Genomic DNA, 16989 nt, shown 5'->3' on the forward strand with positions numbered 1-16989 from the left:
CTATGTATTAATTTTTTCAATTGACGTTTTTTGCTGTGCTCAGTCTTCTACAACTGGCAACGAGAAAGTATCAGTGACTGATCCAATTACAGAGTGAGTTCGCTTGGCACGATGTAGCCATTCACTCAGGCTGTTGAGCAGTCGGTAAGGCACAAAACAGTCCCAGTACTGTAGATATTAGGGATGCCAGCGATTATTCGATTTTTCGAATATTCGTTACAGTCTCTATAATCGAAAATTATTTTTAAAATTCGATTTTATTTATATATTTTTTATTATTATTTATGTTTTTCTTTTTTTTCCTGTTTTGTTTCAACCAAAATATAGACTAATGCTAATAATAGTAATAGTATTAATAATTGTAAATGGCCATTGGTCACACCACCAGTTTGTTTTACTGTAAACTTGGAGGAAGCCAGCCCCGCCCCCCCCCCCTGCTCCGTCACACGTGCGATTGATTTATTGCCGATATACAAAACAGTGAGATCAACACAACTAAAGATGAACAAAGTGGCACGTTCAAAGAAGAGTTCCTCGTGGAACTACTTCTAACTGACAAGTGCAAATGAAGTAAAATGCAAGCTCTGCGAAAATACTTTTTTTTTTTTTCTCCCGCAGGGGGGGGGGGGTTGCGGCGGCGGCGAATAATCGATTAATATTCGCCAGGGCTGTCCGATTTTCGAATTTGATCATGGTCAGTTTCTGGCATCCCTAGTAGATATCTGCTCTGCTAGCTCTTGCTGAATATGAATATAAAAAACAGTGTTGAAGATTAGCTCATGCTCTCATTCTGCCTAATGTGTCAGCTTATCTTGTGTGATTTTATAACTTGTCTGAGTTTAAGAGTAGAAGCAGCTGGCTGTTTATACGAGTGGATCCCTGGCCCACGCCTTTACTCAATTCTCTTTCCAGAGTATTAGCGTAATGATACCAGAAATTGCTTGTGTTTCCGCTACAACATGTTACGAGTGAAGGGTAGCGCCGCTGCTGTATACGTACCTCTATTGTTCACAGCCCACAGTAAAGAAGAAAATAATAAACTAGGTCATTACTTTAAACAGGGATTTCCTCTCGAGGCAGCACCTCTGTCTAACAGATAAAACAGTGAGCTATCCCGGGCTGGGCCCAAACCGCCTCAGTTCCCACATTCCCCTGTGCTGTAAGGTCTCCATCCCGACTGTTTGTACCCGTGTTTGGATAAGCATCTCTTCTGTAAAGTGAACAGACCCCTTGCAGCTTTTCCTTTTTCGCGCCACCCAAGATCATGGCTCACATCAGTGTGCAAACCGGGGATGCACTGATGGCAGCACTGAAGTGATCGCTGTACAATAGCTGCGCACTGCTTCTAGTACTAGACTCCTGGTACTAGGATAGGTTAAAAGCAGAGAACACATTTCACTGTGTGTGCTCTGCATGTGTGACCATTAAAGAGAGTTTCATTCCTTCAGATTCTATCTATCAGGACAAACCATTATTTTAAGTTTTGTTTGGATTTTGTTGTTTGACAGCTGCCCTATTAAAACCACCAGTGATGAGCAGAATAAAGGCAATGCTTGATAAAATATGTAGTATTGCTGTTATGATCAATCAATTAGTTGAACAATGATAGATTTAAAGGTGGGGTAGGTAATTTTGGAGAAACCGGCTCGAGATCGCTAGAATTTGAAAATACACAGCCGGAAGAAATCTGCCACTTCCTTACAGAGCCCCTCCTCCAACACACACAAACGCGCACATGACCAATGAGGGCACGAGATAAGTTTGTGTACAGATGGAAGGCTGACAGGCAGGTAGGCCATCCAGTTATTTTAGCCGGGCCGGCTAAAATGATTGGTCGTGCTTTTTACAGTATTACGGCTTCCACAGATGACATTTTTTTATGGATTTTTTGTCAAAGCACTTAAGATATTCATTGCTATCGGGATGTTAAGAGCATTCCATGGAATATAACAAAAAGTGTATCTCGAGCCGGTTTCTCAAACTTACCTACCCCACCTTTAAGTAATTAATCAAATAAAAAAGTGTCTCTATTTCCAGTTTTTCTTTGTATGATATTGTCAATGGTGTAAAACAATAAATATGGTACCTTGTAGTTTAGGAACTCATGATTGTAATTTTCTTAAAACATTTTCAATGAATCACACATTAAAAATGTTATGAATTGACAAAATAATGATTTTGATATTTCTCCATTGCACAGTATTTTAGTTAGTAGACACAACAATGAAAGCAAATTCCTGAAGTAATTTTTCACAAAAGTATTTTCTTATAGCGTGTTTCAGGAATGTGTTTTAGCCACATTACACTTTACAAATGTTTTTTATCATGGTCGCAAAGGGGCACCATGTCATGTCTCTAGTTTTTGCTGTTCCACCGATCAAGTGTTGGAGGCAATAACATGCCATCAACTCTATTGTTAAAAAAAAACGTTTACTACATTTGATATGCACGTCATTACAGAGGATTCTATTCAACATGTTGGATCTTAATGATTCACACATTGTGAATGGATAAACACTGAATGTAAAACATATTTTTCGTTGACAAGAAAACCTCATAAGGAGGCTGATCTTGTGTAAGCGATTGGACATTTATTTCTGCGTAATGGAACTGAAACGGAAGTTTTGGTGGCTTCTTGCATGGGAACAGCAATGGTTTATAGTAAGCTTGAACCAATGGTAAACATTATGTTAAGTATCTATATATTAAGCTCCCCAGTTGGTGAAGTGAGTTATCAACAAGGTTGGGGGTTTGATTATTAAACTCCTGACAGCCTTTCATAGTCTCTTTGAGCAAGACACTGCACCCCAAACTTCTCCCGATGTTTAGGCTAGTGTCATTCATGACAGCTCCACCACCATCAGTGTGTGTGGGGTCATTTTACCAATTATTGTGTGACTGAGATATGACAGAGTGGTGAATGAACACGATGGAAAACAGAATCAATACAGTACATGGAGATCCCAGGTACAAAACTCTTTGTTGCATTTTGGCCTTTATTTGACAAGACAGTGTGAATATGGGGAGGTGAGATAAAGAGAGACATGGGTATCGGTTTATCCCGCAAAAGGGCATTTAAAGGCAGCTAAAGTGGCGTTGAGGCTTGCCCTTTGCGTCCAAACATATTGTTCTAGCGACAACAGGGCTGTTTCTTTAAACCTTTTGACAGTTTTATAAATCCATTTGATTTGATAATGGAATTTGTATTATTTATGATTCTGTGGCAGTCGTGACAAAACTGCAAGTTTGCCACAGTTGGCCATTGGAAGCAGAAACACTCCACAGAATCACTCATGAAACATATGGTAGAGGTTTGCATTTTGGGCAAGGGATGGACATTCTTATCAGACAGCCTTGGTTAAATCACTGATTGTGTAAAAAGCATCATTATTTAATGCTACGGCAGCTGGTCTGGTGTTATTGTGCGTGCCTGCTACGCGGTGTGTTGTTTTTATTCTGCTTTTTTCACAGACTGCACTAAAGTGTCACTTTAAGCTTTTCCAATTTTAATAGAAGGTGTTGTGTTACATACAAGATGGTTCCCTTTCTCCTGTGTTTTGAAACAGTAAGTTTATTAGTTAAAGTGCTGGAATTTTGCTGCATATCTTATTTGAATTGATATCAGCCAGTGAAATATATTAACTTGTTACATTGGAGGCATTTTTATTTTAACTTCAATCAATCAATCAATGTTTATTTATATAGCCCAATATCACAAATGTTACATTTGTCTCAGTGGACTTCACAGTTTAATATCCTTCTTAGGAATTGCAGCTTTTTAATATGAAAATGTAAGCTTTGGTTTATGATTAATATTACTCTGTGGAAACACCTGTACACAATCTTATTCTCTAACTGAACTGGGAATACTTAATACTACATTTAGAAAAGCAAAGTCCTATGTTTTAGCTAACCATATATCTGTGGGGTATAATCTCAAATGCATAATATTAGTCTGACTTCTGCTTGTTGTGTCAATTCATGTTTACGCTGGATTTATTTGAGTTTGGAGTTGCTGTTGTCTGAGACAAATTGAGAATCAGAAAATAAAATAAACATCAGCACACGACTTGTGTGGAACAGATTAGTGTCTCCCAAACAGAGGGAATCACCATATAATCACCACACGGATACTAATGGATATTCACCAAATACGTTTTTAAATTTTAAATTTCTTTCATTCTGCATATCAAGAACTGATTATAGTCTGAAATATTGCAGCGACCTTGGGGGTCTTGTAATGAATGTAACTGTCACCGGTCTATTAGCAGTTACATTTTCTCATAACACAAAAATAGATTATAGTTACTGTCTAAAACTAACCCCAGTTCACTCTTGGTCTGTAAATGCCAGTGGCCTCTGAAGCTGTGCCTGTGGAATGTAAACAAACAGCATGAAGAGCGAGGTCAACCTCCTAATGAGGGCCGCCGTGGAACTCGGAAGAATAAGTGGCTGACAGGAAGAAGCTCAATGGGGATAAAGGCCAGAGGTGAAGATGCATAAAAAAGAAGTTTGCCATGCTGGGATTAAGAAATCCTAAGCATTTCTTATAGTGGAAGTTCATTTTGACCAGGCCCTGTTGAGATATTTAGTTCAGAACAAGAATAAATCTCAATATGAAATTTAGAGTTTGAAGTGGTGCCATCAGAGAAATATTAAGGAATAACATACTCCAATTCCACAGTAGTGACACTTGTGTTTGATTGTACAGAACCAGGATTTACTCCACATGTTGCCACCACTGTCTGCAATGCTGCTGCATTTTCCTCAAGGTCTTAGTGCAAGCCATCTTGTGGTTCTCTGACTGAAGATATGATCAAAAGTGGTGTCCCTTGTATCTCGGCATGCTGGGTTCTCATGACCAGATCACATGAAGTCAATCTGCACTTCATTCTTCATTCAAGGTCGGCATTTACAGATACTAGCTGATCTGCATTCCAGTCCCATGTGTTTTCCTTGTGTACACTTTTGTGTAAGTTGTCACTGATAAGGATGTTTGATTTTGCCAAGTGCCGACCTGGTGAAATGGCATATTGTTTCATAACCAAACTTGCTTTATTGTAATATTTTAGTACGACACTACCTGGCATGCTCTCAGGTGCATAGTTGAGCTTGTACTAGAGTTAAGCTTCTCCTGCAGTCGATTAACCTTTTCATACAGTTTCAACAGCTGTGAATGAAAGGCGAAACTGCTGTGCACTTGTCTTTTTGCCAAGGCTCTTACACTTCACCTTCAGTCATCCCACACCACATATACACGCTGTTCCTAGCAGAGACTGTTTACCCATCTCCAGCCTTGCAGTGTGAGTCGAGCAGTTATGGGTGGGAGGGGGCGACATAAGCCGAGGATCAGCCAACCTTCCCTCACGCTCTGCACGTAGCACAACCATTAAAATACTGCTTCCTCTGGAGGGAGGCCAGGAGTCAAAGTTTACAGCAGTTTCCTTTTCCTCTCTTTCTCTCTTCTGCTCCAGCCCCACCCCTCTGCTTCTTCCGTCTGTGCACCTCTTTCTCTCTCCCTCTCTTTTACACCACACAGACACACGCACACTCACAAGAAAGCTTACTCCGTACTTGTGTCTTACCGACAGTAAGCCCTTGTCAGTTTGACTCCCCACCCCCTTCATCCTTATGTTGGAGTTGTGTTGCTTTGAAGGCCCTGATATTGTGCGGCTGCAGTGTTGCTGCATCATTCAAAAGGACGTGAGCACAATGTGGACTGACGCAAGCAACTATGGTCAGATGAGCAGGAGAATAACAATCAGACGTATATGTGATTCTTTTCACTAACTGAACTTGAAAATAATGTCCACGTTCAGATTTTGCAATACAGTTATTCTATAGGACAGTAAAATGTACCTTTCCAGAAGTATGAAGTCCAACAGATTTCGATTAATTATTCAGCGATTTTGTTCAAAACTGCAATCCAAAGATTTTGAAATGTAGCGCATCATATCGTTCGTCTGCAGACAAGATAGCTGCTCAAGATACAAACACAGAAAGCAGGACATTATTTCACTTGGCACGAGGACCAAGTAAAAATAAAAGTTTAGTCTGCTGTGAGTGTTTATAATAATGTTGCTATGCTATCGTTTATGTGATCCAAGTACAAGGAAATGTGGAGGAACTTGCCTTTTGTTTGTCATATCACTGCTTAGAAGCTGCGCAATGAGGGCTAAAACCTGCCCTCTGCATTTGTGCACGTTCGCCACTCACCTCGGATCCCCTTTCAAGTTAGAAAACCACACACACAGTTGCATGGTGTCACACAAGTGTTGCTTGTAATTGCCAGTGCTTATAGTCCAAAATGTTATATATAATATACAATTGTGCAGAGTTTTAATTATTTCGGCCAGTGCAAGAAGCAAGAATCAGATGGATTGTTTTTCTTTTCAAAATGTACTGTTCCATGAAGTTCTAATTTCAAAGAAAAGTCAGGGGGATTTCTGTCACAGTCCCTCCAGGCAATGTGCGAGTCAACCACTCGTGTGTGTGTGCGTCTTATTTGCCTGAGGGACTTTCTACGCTGTTTACGACAAGAAGTTTACAGAGCTCATAGGGGTTCGCTGCCAACACCCAGGCAGATCATGCAAGTCTTAATAGAGGCAGGAAAAGGCAAGGGGAAAGTTGACGTGCTGCCTGATATCTCCGGTGTATTTTCTCAATAGTTGTAAGTTTATAATGGAGCAGCTGGGTTGTAAGCGACCACCGCTTGTATCAGTCTTGGTGCAGGTGAGGAGAGGAACAATGCCATCTGGCTGTGCCAAGACTGTCTGCTGCATCCACGTCACAGGCCCACAAAGAGCAATCTGAGCTGCTTCCACTGCTCCGGGTCTGACTGCGGGTAGTGCTACACTGGCAGCAGCATTAGACATAAGCAGACACGATTTTAATGCAATCTTCAATGTTCCTTCTTCATGTTCATAGCAGTACTTCCTGTTTCATGACAAAATGTATGATGTAATGATCTAGAAGTTGAATGCATTGTGCTTTCTGTGCATCTGTTTTTTACTAATCATGCTTTTTTTTCTTCTTGACTTCAGGCAATGGTGGCATGTTACCCTGGAAACGGCACAGGATACGTGCGCCATGTGGATAACCCCCAACGGCGACGGACGCTGTGTCACATGCATATATTACCTTAACAAAGATTGGACTGCCAAGGTATGTGAGTGTGAGGAGGAAATGATGGTAATTAGAACTAGATGATGATGTGATTAGATTGGCTTATTTCTCATTTGCTGTGTTTGAAAAATGTATTCAATTATGATTTGAAATGATCAGTGAAACCAAAAAATCAAATGAAAAGGCAAACAGGCCATGTGTATCCTGTTCACTTTCCAGTTGGTCTTCCTGTCATAAGCTTATGACAAGTCAGCGTAGTTCTTGTCTAATGGCATTGTGGTTCTTCCTCCATCCTGTTTTTTATTCAGACACCGAGCTGAGTCAGCAGTAGAGGTTACGTGTCAGGACGTGATCATTTTCCCTGTTTGATAATCTCATTAATATGCTGAAATATGCGCACCGCTGCTAGGGGGCGCCAGCCAGGTACCAAAAATGTGTAGTATTATGTTACTGTATGTTCAATAAAGGTGTATTTTGCTAAATCTTGAGACATTGCCACTGTATGTACTAGGCCTCAAGAGCCTTTCTTGTGCTGGCAGACACATAGAAAAATATTGGCAGGGCGCACTTCGCACACACTAAAAAATTCCACACGCTCCGCGCTCACATTTTGCTGGGCCCGCGTGCCTTAGCACCGCTGCTATGATTCCATCCTAGGGGAAACACTGTGCAGAGATCACATACAGATTTGTTGCAAAGCCAGCCTTACCCAAGGATGCTACACTTGGAAAAAAGGGTATTTTCAGAGGTCCAACCGAACCATAGCACTTAAGAATAGGCATAGTGCTGCTCGATTATTGGCAAAAATCATAATCACGATTCTTTTGGTCAATATTGATAGTCACGATTATTAAATAACGATTATTCATTGCCTTGAAAAACATTCATTTATTGAACTTAAAAAAAAAAAAAAGTTTGAACAGTATCTTTAACAGTTGATTACCTTGAACTTGAAGTATAATTCAACTGAAAAACCAATAGAAAACTAAATAAAATAAATTATACATTTATATCTACATTTAAATAAATAATATAAAAATAATAATACCAATAAGAAGATCAATAGACCGTCTACCATAGGTCTGTTGTGGTGCAAAGTATTCATCAGGTCGTATTCCACTTTGTGGTTGCATTTTAGATGGTTAAAGCAGAATGGTGGTGTTAGCTTAGGTGCCGACATAACCGTGTAACAAATCCTGCACTGTACCTTTTTTTTGTTCCACGTCGGACTGATTAAACCCAAAGTATTTCCAAACAGCAGGATTCGTTTTACCTTTCTTGTCACGAGTTGCTCTTGTTCTGCCATCTCCGCTCGCGCGAACTCACACAACTATGTCACTCACAACCTGGCCCAAGATGGCTTTTAGGGAGGGGGCGAAAGCGCACGCGCGGGCAGAATGTATAAAGCAAGACAAATTGAGAGCATCATTGCGAAAGGTAATGCAGCAAAATAATAGTTTTATTTCAATTACGTTGTTTCGTAATACGATTAAAATACGATTATTGCACAGCCCTAAATAGGCATTGCTAAGGTCTGTGTCTTTTTGGGCCGTTTTCAGTTTCAACTTTTCTTTGGTTGAATATGATTGTGTCCCGCTGTCAAGTAGAAGAAGGGTCAAGTCAGGGTCCAAGTCCTTGGTGTGTTTCTCAATCTTGAGTAAGCTGCTCCAGAGCCACTATTTCAAGCATACTACGTCATCGAGTGCCGCCGAAGTACGGTTCCAATGGTCCAGCATACTTGGAATTCTTACCGAGCCCGGCGTACTTCGTTTGAGAAATTTCGAGGCTGCACATGTGTAGACTCCGCGGTACTTAAAATCCCACAATGCTTTGCGCACGGACCAATTTCCTCAAATCTGTGGCGGAAGATAGTGTAAGGCGGGGCCTCTCATATGGACGCACACCTGCACACTTGCTCGCCTGTTCCACTCTTCGTTTTCCGAATGCAGGAAGTATTCTTGCCTCGCTTCTCGAAGAAAGACGCTCGAAGACATGTGCTACCAAGCAAGCGTACTCTGACATTGAGAAACACCCCGTATCTGTTTGGGTCCAGCATACATTTTTGGACCCATGATAACCTCTACCTGATGGCACTACCATGTCATACAGCAAACCAGCACTTGTGGAGGGGACTTTAATACCTGTGCCCTTTCTCCCAACCTCTGGCTTTTCAAACCCCATTGCTTTTGTGTCAAAGTTGCAAAAAGGGTCAACTGCAGGAACCGAATCGACCCTACTGGACACAGCATGGGATTGAAAGATGAAGGTAATTTGTACCACAAACTCACCTTCTCACCAGAGATTATCATGGCCACTCTCAGCCTTTATCTGATTCTGTGGTCAGCGTCGCAAAGGGCCCTATACATCACACAACTGACAGGGCCACGGGAGGATGCAGTTGTTGAACGTACTAAAGCAAAACGCTAAGGAACTCTGATCCAGCGGGTGCATCGGGACAAAAGAGCTGGAGAAAATGAGTGATCATTTCTTGTGGCCATGTCAACCACCAGGCTGCTGAATGGGATGGGAGTCAGAGAACGCTCCCTCCATTAGGCCATCAAGTCACTTGACGGATGCTGCCAGGCAAAAAGTGACGCAATTACCCCCTACACCTAGGGCTGCTCGATTATGACAAAAATCATAATCACGATCACTTTAGCCAATATTGATATCACGATTATTCATTGACTTTGAAAACATCCATTACGTTAAAAAAAAAAATAATAATTTGAACAGTTTGTTTTTAACAGTTGAATACCCTGAACTTTAAGTATAATTCAACTGAAAAACCGATAAAACAAAATAATTATACATTTAAATAAATAATATCAAAATAATAAATACCAATAAAGAAGATCAACAAATATTTTGGAGCGCACTTCCACAAGCTACTAAACATATATAAATATGATGACTAATGTCACTCACTGCTACACGCTACACGCAGTACTCTTATTTTGGTAACCCCTTACCGGAAACAGGAAGTAGCTAAGAGGCTCCGGCTTGACGAGGTTAGTGAAAGTTGACCGAACGCTAGAGACCGGAGAATAAAGACACGGCAACTAAGCTTCCCTTGTAGCGTGTTTATATGGATTTATTAAACAGACTGCAGTCACAACACAACCTGGCCGAGAGGGCTTTTAGGGAGGGGCGAAAGCACATGCGCGGAAGGATGTATGACGCAAGACAAATTGAGAGCATCATTGCGAAAGGGAATGCAGCAAAATAATCGTTTTATTTCGATTACGTTTTAGTAATCGTTGCAAGCCAAAATCGTAATCGAGATTAAAATACGATTAATTGCACAGCCCTACCTACACCTCTTAATAAGTGATTGCCAATCACAAAACAGGCATTTAACCTCTATGCTTTCTGACCAAATTAGCATTTAAAACTATTCTGCTACTTTTTTGCACTTTGTTTTGGTCAAGAATCATTCATATAATGGTCAAATATATATTTAATTTTGAAAAAGGTTCTCAGAATGTGATTACCTAACCTAGCGCACTTAATGTGAAAGGATGAACTTAAGAGCACAAGCTTACTAAACAAAATGTTCACCAATTAGTTTTTAGCCTCAGACCCCCGCTGGGCTCCACATGTCTCACGACATGCATGAAGGAAATATAGGTTACCTTATAATGTGCTTCAGGTGTCTAACGTACATGTTGTAATTGTATTGGTTAAGTAAGTCACCTTGTGAATACGGGCGGACTAACAGGATGCTGCACACCAGGATGCTGCACACCAGGAAGCAGCGACATTCTTTCTAAGGGAAAGCAGCAACTGCAAGGTGGGAGGATGGCTTTCATGCTTCTGTGAGGAGCCAGCCTCATGACAAGACACATAACTAGACAAGAGATTGTATTCCAGACTTCCTCACATACTTGACCTCCAGGCCTGCATATGGAAATGACGTAGATACAGGAAACTCTGTTTTGCCTCCTGATGCTAGTTTGTGAGAGTGTGAGACCATGTCTTCTGTCTGAGTGCCACTAAACAGAGGATGAACATTATTAGCTCTCATCAAACAATCAGTAAAGGCTAAGATGAAGATGATGAGACAAAATAACATAAACCCCTAATTTAACGTTGACAGCATAATCACTTGGCTTGTTTGGCGTGTATAAGGTGTTTCATCTTGCTACGTAGACAGGGGTGTTGAAAATAATCGTTTCTACAATGCATTGCGATGCGGACGATTCGGTATCGATGCAGTGACGGAAGATAATCGATTATAGCGTAGTAACGTTGCTTCCTGATTTTCCGGCCGCGGCTTTACTATAACGTTTTTTTTTCTGTCACTTTAATATCAAATCGGTCGCTGACGCAGAGATCAGGGAACATACGTGACAGCGGCACAGCAACACCAAACACGGAGCAGTCTGCTTTATCCACCAACACAAGAACACCAGTCCAGAACCAACAGCAGAAGGACCCGCTCTGAATCACTCCGTGTCGCTGCGGCTCAGAGACACAAGGATTTATGTTTTTCAAAAATAATCGCGTTACAATCATGTCAGGTTTTTGGTGGATTTAATTAAGTCTTGGATTGCAGAGTATGAATGTCCTCTAGCAATTTTCAGACGATATATACGTGTGTAAATTTGTGAAGGCAGGAGGAAAAAAGCTTCCGCGATCACCGTCTCCTCTCCGTTCCTCCAAACCCCGCCCCCTCCCTGAAAATAATGAGTGACAGGCTGATAGTGACCCGATAGAAACTTTATTATTCACTCAATCACTGATTGAGATATAATGAAGCTAACCTAATCTCATACATTCATGGGATTTATGTAACAGTAAGACAGAGAATGTAAGTGTGCACCCACATGCACTATTTTTGTTTGTATATGCTATTGTAAATACTCCTGTTCTCTGCTGTGTTCAGACTCAAGTCCTGTGTGTGATGCCACATTCAAGACATTCAGTGTCCTTTTTTTAACAGAAGACCGTTGCTAGAAGCTGCAGCTAGACTGCAGAAGTATTAGTTTTTGTTTTTGAGGATGGAACAACTTCACACACAGATATAGGGAGGCTAGACATATACAATTATTTATTATGGTTTATAAATTAATGTCAAGACATTTATGTTATTGATTTCTGAAGCACTTTCTAAATAATAAAAAGAGAGTTCATATGTATTTACTGCATGTATGCATTGATGAAAATAAGCCATGTGCAGTAATATAGAAAATTGAGGATGCAACGCATTGGTATGAATCGTGATGCATCGTGATATCGAATTGAATCGAATCGTTGACAGGATAATCGTAATCGAATCGTGAGACCAGTGAAGATGCACAGCCCATGTATTTTTTTCAAAGTTACTGCTCCCCTCATCTTTAAAATAGCCAACAGAATCAGGTGTCATGGTCTTCAACCTTATATTTGAACCACCTTTGTTATAGCCTTAACAGTTTTAAACCTTGTGATAACATTTGGCTTAGGACTAATAATGACAGGTTTGGTTGTAATTACTTTATATCCTAACAATTTCTACTAACTTCTACCTGACCATTATTTCATAAACCGCAAAGAAGACAAACAAGAAGGGGGAAAAAGTGAACTATGGACTATCCATCTGAAGGGTATGCTCACTGTGTAGCACTGTTAAAAAGGCTGGCCTTATTATGATGAAAATGATCTGAACTTTGGATTTCAGATATAATGTCCACGTCAAAAACATTTGAGGTCATTTGGGTAACAGCAAAAAAATAGACTATTTAAAAAAAGAAAAGGGGTAAAAGTTCAACATAATAAGGATACTATTAATTATATTTGGATCACCAGCCAATATTGGGGCTTTTTGTTTCAAATACATCAAACAATCCTATTTGTATGCAAATATTCTACTGTTAATGCATTGTTCATCAGTTGGGTCTGAGGGCCTTTATGTTAATCAACTAAGCGGTTGCATGATTTCTATTGTTTTGTTCATGCACAGGCTTCAATCATTCCAACAAGCCATGTTTGGGGACCCCTTTGGACTATTAAAGGATTCCTATCTGCTCTCTGATTGGATGTTTATTTGGCGTGTGATGAGCTGTAATTTGTAGAATGTGGTTGCCTGGATACTGGGGCTCTGTTGAAATGTTCAAGTTCAGTTGTTCCAGTTATTTACCCCCAATTGTCCACTTCTACACGTCTATTCAAAACCATTATGAAATGTGTTGGTGTCACGTCAGCTGTGAGTACACTGTAAATCAAAAATGTATATTTCAGCTCAGATGGCACAGTAGGTCCATATTGTGTGTTCCTGTGCACCCATGTGACAAAGATAAAGAAACAAGCCACTCTGAAGGGAGGAAGAAATATACAGGCATTAAAGTGAAAATGAAAGTGTGTGTGTGAAACGGGGGTGTGTGGTGTAGTGGGTTGTCCGTAGGTGTTCGGCTCAGGGGGTCACAGGTTCAAACCCCACTGCAGTCAGCATGTCGTTGAGTCCCTGGGCAAGACACTTCACCCCAAATTGCTCCTGTGGGGATTGTCCACAGTATTGAGTATGTAAGTCGCTTTGGATAAAAGCGTCTAACAAGTAACATGTAATGTAATGTAATGAAAGTAACGAATCAGTCACTGGGATCTTTTCGTACACATTTAAATGTACAAATTATCTTCGAATCATGCTTTAAACTTCACCTCAATTAAGGAAATTCTGTTCATTTTTAACATTTATAATTATAAACCCTGATTAGAAAGTGACGGCTATTTCCTTAAACACTGCACTTAGATAAGATATACAATTCTGTCAGTTGCAAAAGTACATGGGCAACATTTTTGCTGCATAATTTCAATCGATACCAAAAGTACTCTTGCTCAGGATTGTAGGAGGGGGGAGGTGGGAGTTTTACCCAGCGTGCATTTGGTCAGAGGCAAGGACAGGTCACCACTCTATTAGAGCTGACACGTACTGTGGAGACATGCAGACACTTTCACACCCTTTATGCCATGCATTAACAGCCATGGTTACAGTTCTTGGAGATCAGTTGTCATCATTCATGACATTTCCTCCAGAACTAACCAACATTATTCTCACACATGGCATTAATGACATTGTCATCAACTCTATTTTGGTCTTTTCACTAATAATGTACCCTCCCCTGTTCTGATGGTGGGTCTTAGGGCTTTGTAGAACTGTCCACTCGCAGTAAAGTTATATTTATAATTGTGCAGTAATCCACAAGAGGCCATGATTTAGAGTGACTCTGTTACATACAAACTTTTCTAAATAAGATGTGTATATAATACAACAGCAAAACTCCACAAACAGCTACTTTGTTAGAAATACAACAGAAGAACAACTGGTGCGTCAAACTGAAACTCTTTCCAGTTACCTTGCTGAGGAGCTGCAGCCATTTGCGTTTCCTTGGAGTTTTTCACATCCAAAGCTGTCCCGTGTTTTGCTAGTTGAGTGCTTTTAGCTAGCAGCATTAGGAGATGTTGTGTTTGCATTTGCAGAAACACGGTTCTAGGACAGTAAATGAGAAGACTAAAAACTATAACTCTGTATGTCTTACCTGCCTTGTGTAGGGAATTTAAGGCCAGTGGTGGAATTGTAATTATAGCTGGAGTGTGGGACTTGTACATATAAATGAACATCTGTTACATTCGATGCTCATTCAGCTTATGGCCACCAAGCTCTGTGTGTTTTGCTGTACATCAGAGTAGTGGTTTTTGTGGTGTCTTTGCTGCCCAACCGCACTTACCTCTGCAGTCCAGCTCACTGTAACTCCAGCGCCCTCAGGACTACTTTCTTCTCCTCACACATTTGTTTTTATTTAATCTTTCCACTGAATGCAGAGTTAATGTGGTTTTACCTGGAGCTTTACTCTGTTTTCATGTCTTCTCCCATATGGTAATTACTGTCCCTGCCAGAGGGGGGAGACAAGTCTGCACTCAGCTTTTACAATGTAAACTATGATATAGAGAGGTAATGAATAGATGTAAATACATTGCAGAAAGAAAACATGTCTTTTCAAAGGTTTAAGAAGAAATGTTTTCAGGTGTTTGAACGCTATTGGATTTTATAACCATTATAACCACAAAAAAACCTCATAGTTCAGTATGTTTCCATTTTGGCTTACAGCATAGTTGAACTGCTTGTACCCAACTTGAGTTTTAAACTGCATCACATCTTTAATGCAACAGGTTGTCATTAGTCCAATTCAGCCTGATGTGGGTCAGGTCATATCCTGCAGGCGGGGGTCACCCTGTGTTCACTCGTCATTTACAGGCCGCCACGCTGCACGATACCACCAATTTGGATTTTGCGTGCAGACAAACAATTGATCAAATCAGTAGTGCTTGAGCTGCTTACGTGTCGCAGGGAAAAAAAACATTTGTCCTGTCTTCTTTGACCCTATTGTGCTTTTATTTCATCTTGTCACACCACCGGCATTCCCCCTCATTCAAATGAGTATAAATGGGAATAGCGTGACTTTTTTCAGACAGGGTGTGAACCTATTCGCTCTCCCTAGTTTGCGTGTGAAGAGAGGGGCCTATCATATCAGCTGTGTGAGAGTTTAAGCGGCACGCTTGCAGCAATCTGCTTTTTCACTCTCCAGGTCCTTTATCCAACTAGAGCAGTTTTCCTGTGGGTTATTCTTCCTATCCCTCCACAGGAAAGCCAGCCCCCCACCCGCTGCTGCTGCTTCCGATCCTGAGCTTTCCTCCTAGCCTTTGGAGTTGGACAACCCTTTTTCCTAACATTGTCCTATGTTGATCATTTGAAAAGCCTGACAGGAGATTATTTAAGTGGTCCTTTTAGAAGTAATAGTGCAGTTACTCCTTTCCTTGAATGTCTGATGTAATGATGAACATGACAGATGCTTCACTTAGTGCAGTGGTTATCAAGCTTTTTCTGTCAGGCAGTCGAGCCCCCCCCAACACAAATAGTCACGTAATGGGCCAAGTTAACATTTATTAAAAATACATCAATATGAATGTGAGCATTCCTTTCAAAACCTTGCTAGAACAGTGATAATAAAACAATGCTCCATAAGTCTGTGCTAAAAAAAAAAACATAAAACAATTGTGCAATCCCTTTGCTAGAACAATAAGTTATAATACTTTGCCACTTTGCAATCTGTGCAAAAGAAATGAAAAGAAAGAAAATGCTGATATTTGGCAAAAAAGTGTGTCACATGCGGCTTTCACACCAGCGCTTTCCCTTTCTAGCTCCTAGCGAGAGCTTTTCTGGTTCAGCTCCCGTTTCCCTTTTCAGCTCCCGCTCTGTTCACACTGCCCAGAGCTGCCGAGAGATTTTCTCCCACAACAACGGGGGGGGGACTGCGTCGGGTCGACGATCGTGTTGCTTTTAATCATACGAAGCCAGATTAAATTAAATAACGACTTCTCCAACCTTATACTTTTCTCCAGAGTGCCGTGGTTCATTGTTTATTAATGGTTTCAGCATTTACCGACCGCTACAGTGCTGGCTGCTCTTCAACGGGAGTGTATTCTCCCGTTAGCTCCAGGTTAGCTCACACGGCTCTAAAGTATTCACTGTCTGACTGTCACACAAGCAGCTGATACATATCCCCAGTTCCCCTTAAGTGAATGTGTGTCAGTCTGAATTGACACTGTTTGGCATCACAACGCTGTTATGAAAGTTTCTCTGGTATAACATGGGTGATGTTAGCATAGCAACCGAAGCTAAACGGACTACTTGCTAAGCCGTTTTCTCCAGGCACTTTTTACCGGCGTATTTTTCATTATGATTCTACTTGTGATAGTCGGACATGACAACCTGTACAGCCCATGTATTAATTCCATCCGATAGCTGCTATAATAACAAACCAAACGTCTGCCTGCTCTCCACAATGATCAATACAGCGAAACGGATGGTCAAAGTAGAGGTTTCCT

General features: G+C 40.8%; 1 protein-coding gene across 1 annotated transcript in view; it reads left to right on the forward strand.

Moving 5' to 3' along the window:
• egln1a (egl-9 family hypoxia-inducible factor 1a) overlaps window positions 1-16989 on the forward strand; it is a 33182-nt gene that overhangs the window by 11783 nt on the left and 4410 nt on the right. Inside the window, 2 exon segments of the mRNA XM_034152704.1 lie at window positions 7044-7100; window positions 7102-7164. Coding sequence (XP_034008595.1) covers window positions 7044-7100; window positions 7102-7164 — 120 coding nt within the window.

The sequence above is a fragment of the Trematomus bernacchii genome, unplaced genomic scaffold (assembly GCF_902827165.1).
Source record: "Trematomus bernacchii unplaced genomic scaffold, fTreBer1.1, whole genome shotgun sequence".
Taxonomy (NCBI): Eukaryota; Metazoa; Chordata; class Actinopteri; order Perciformes; family Nototheniidae; genus Trematomus; species Trematomus bernacchii.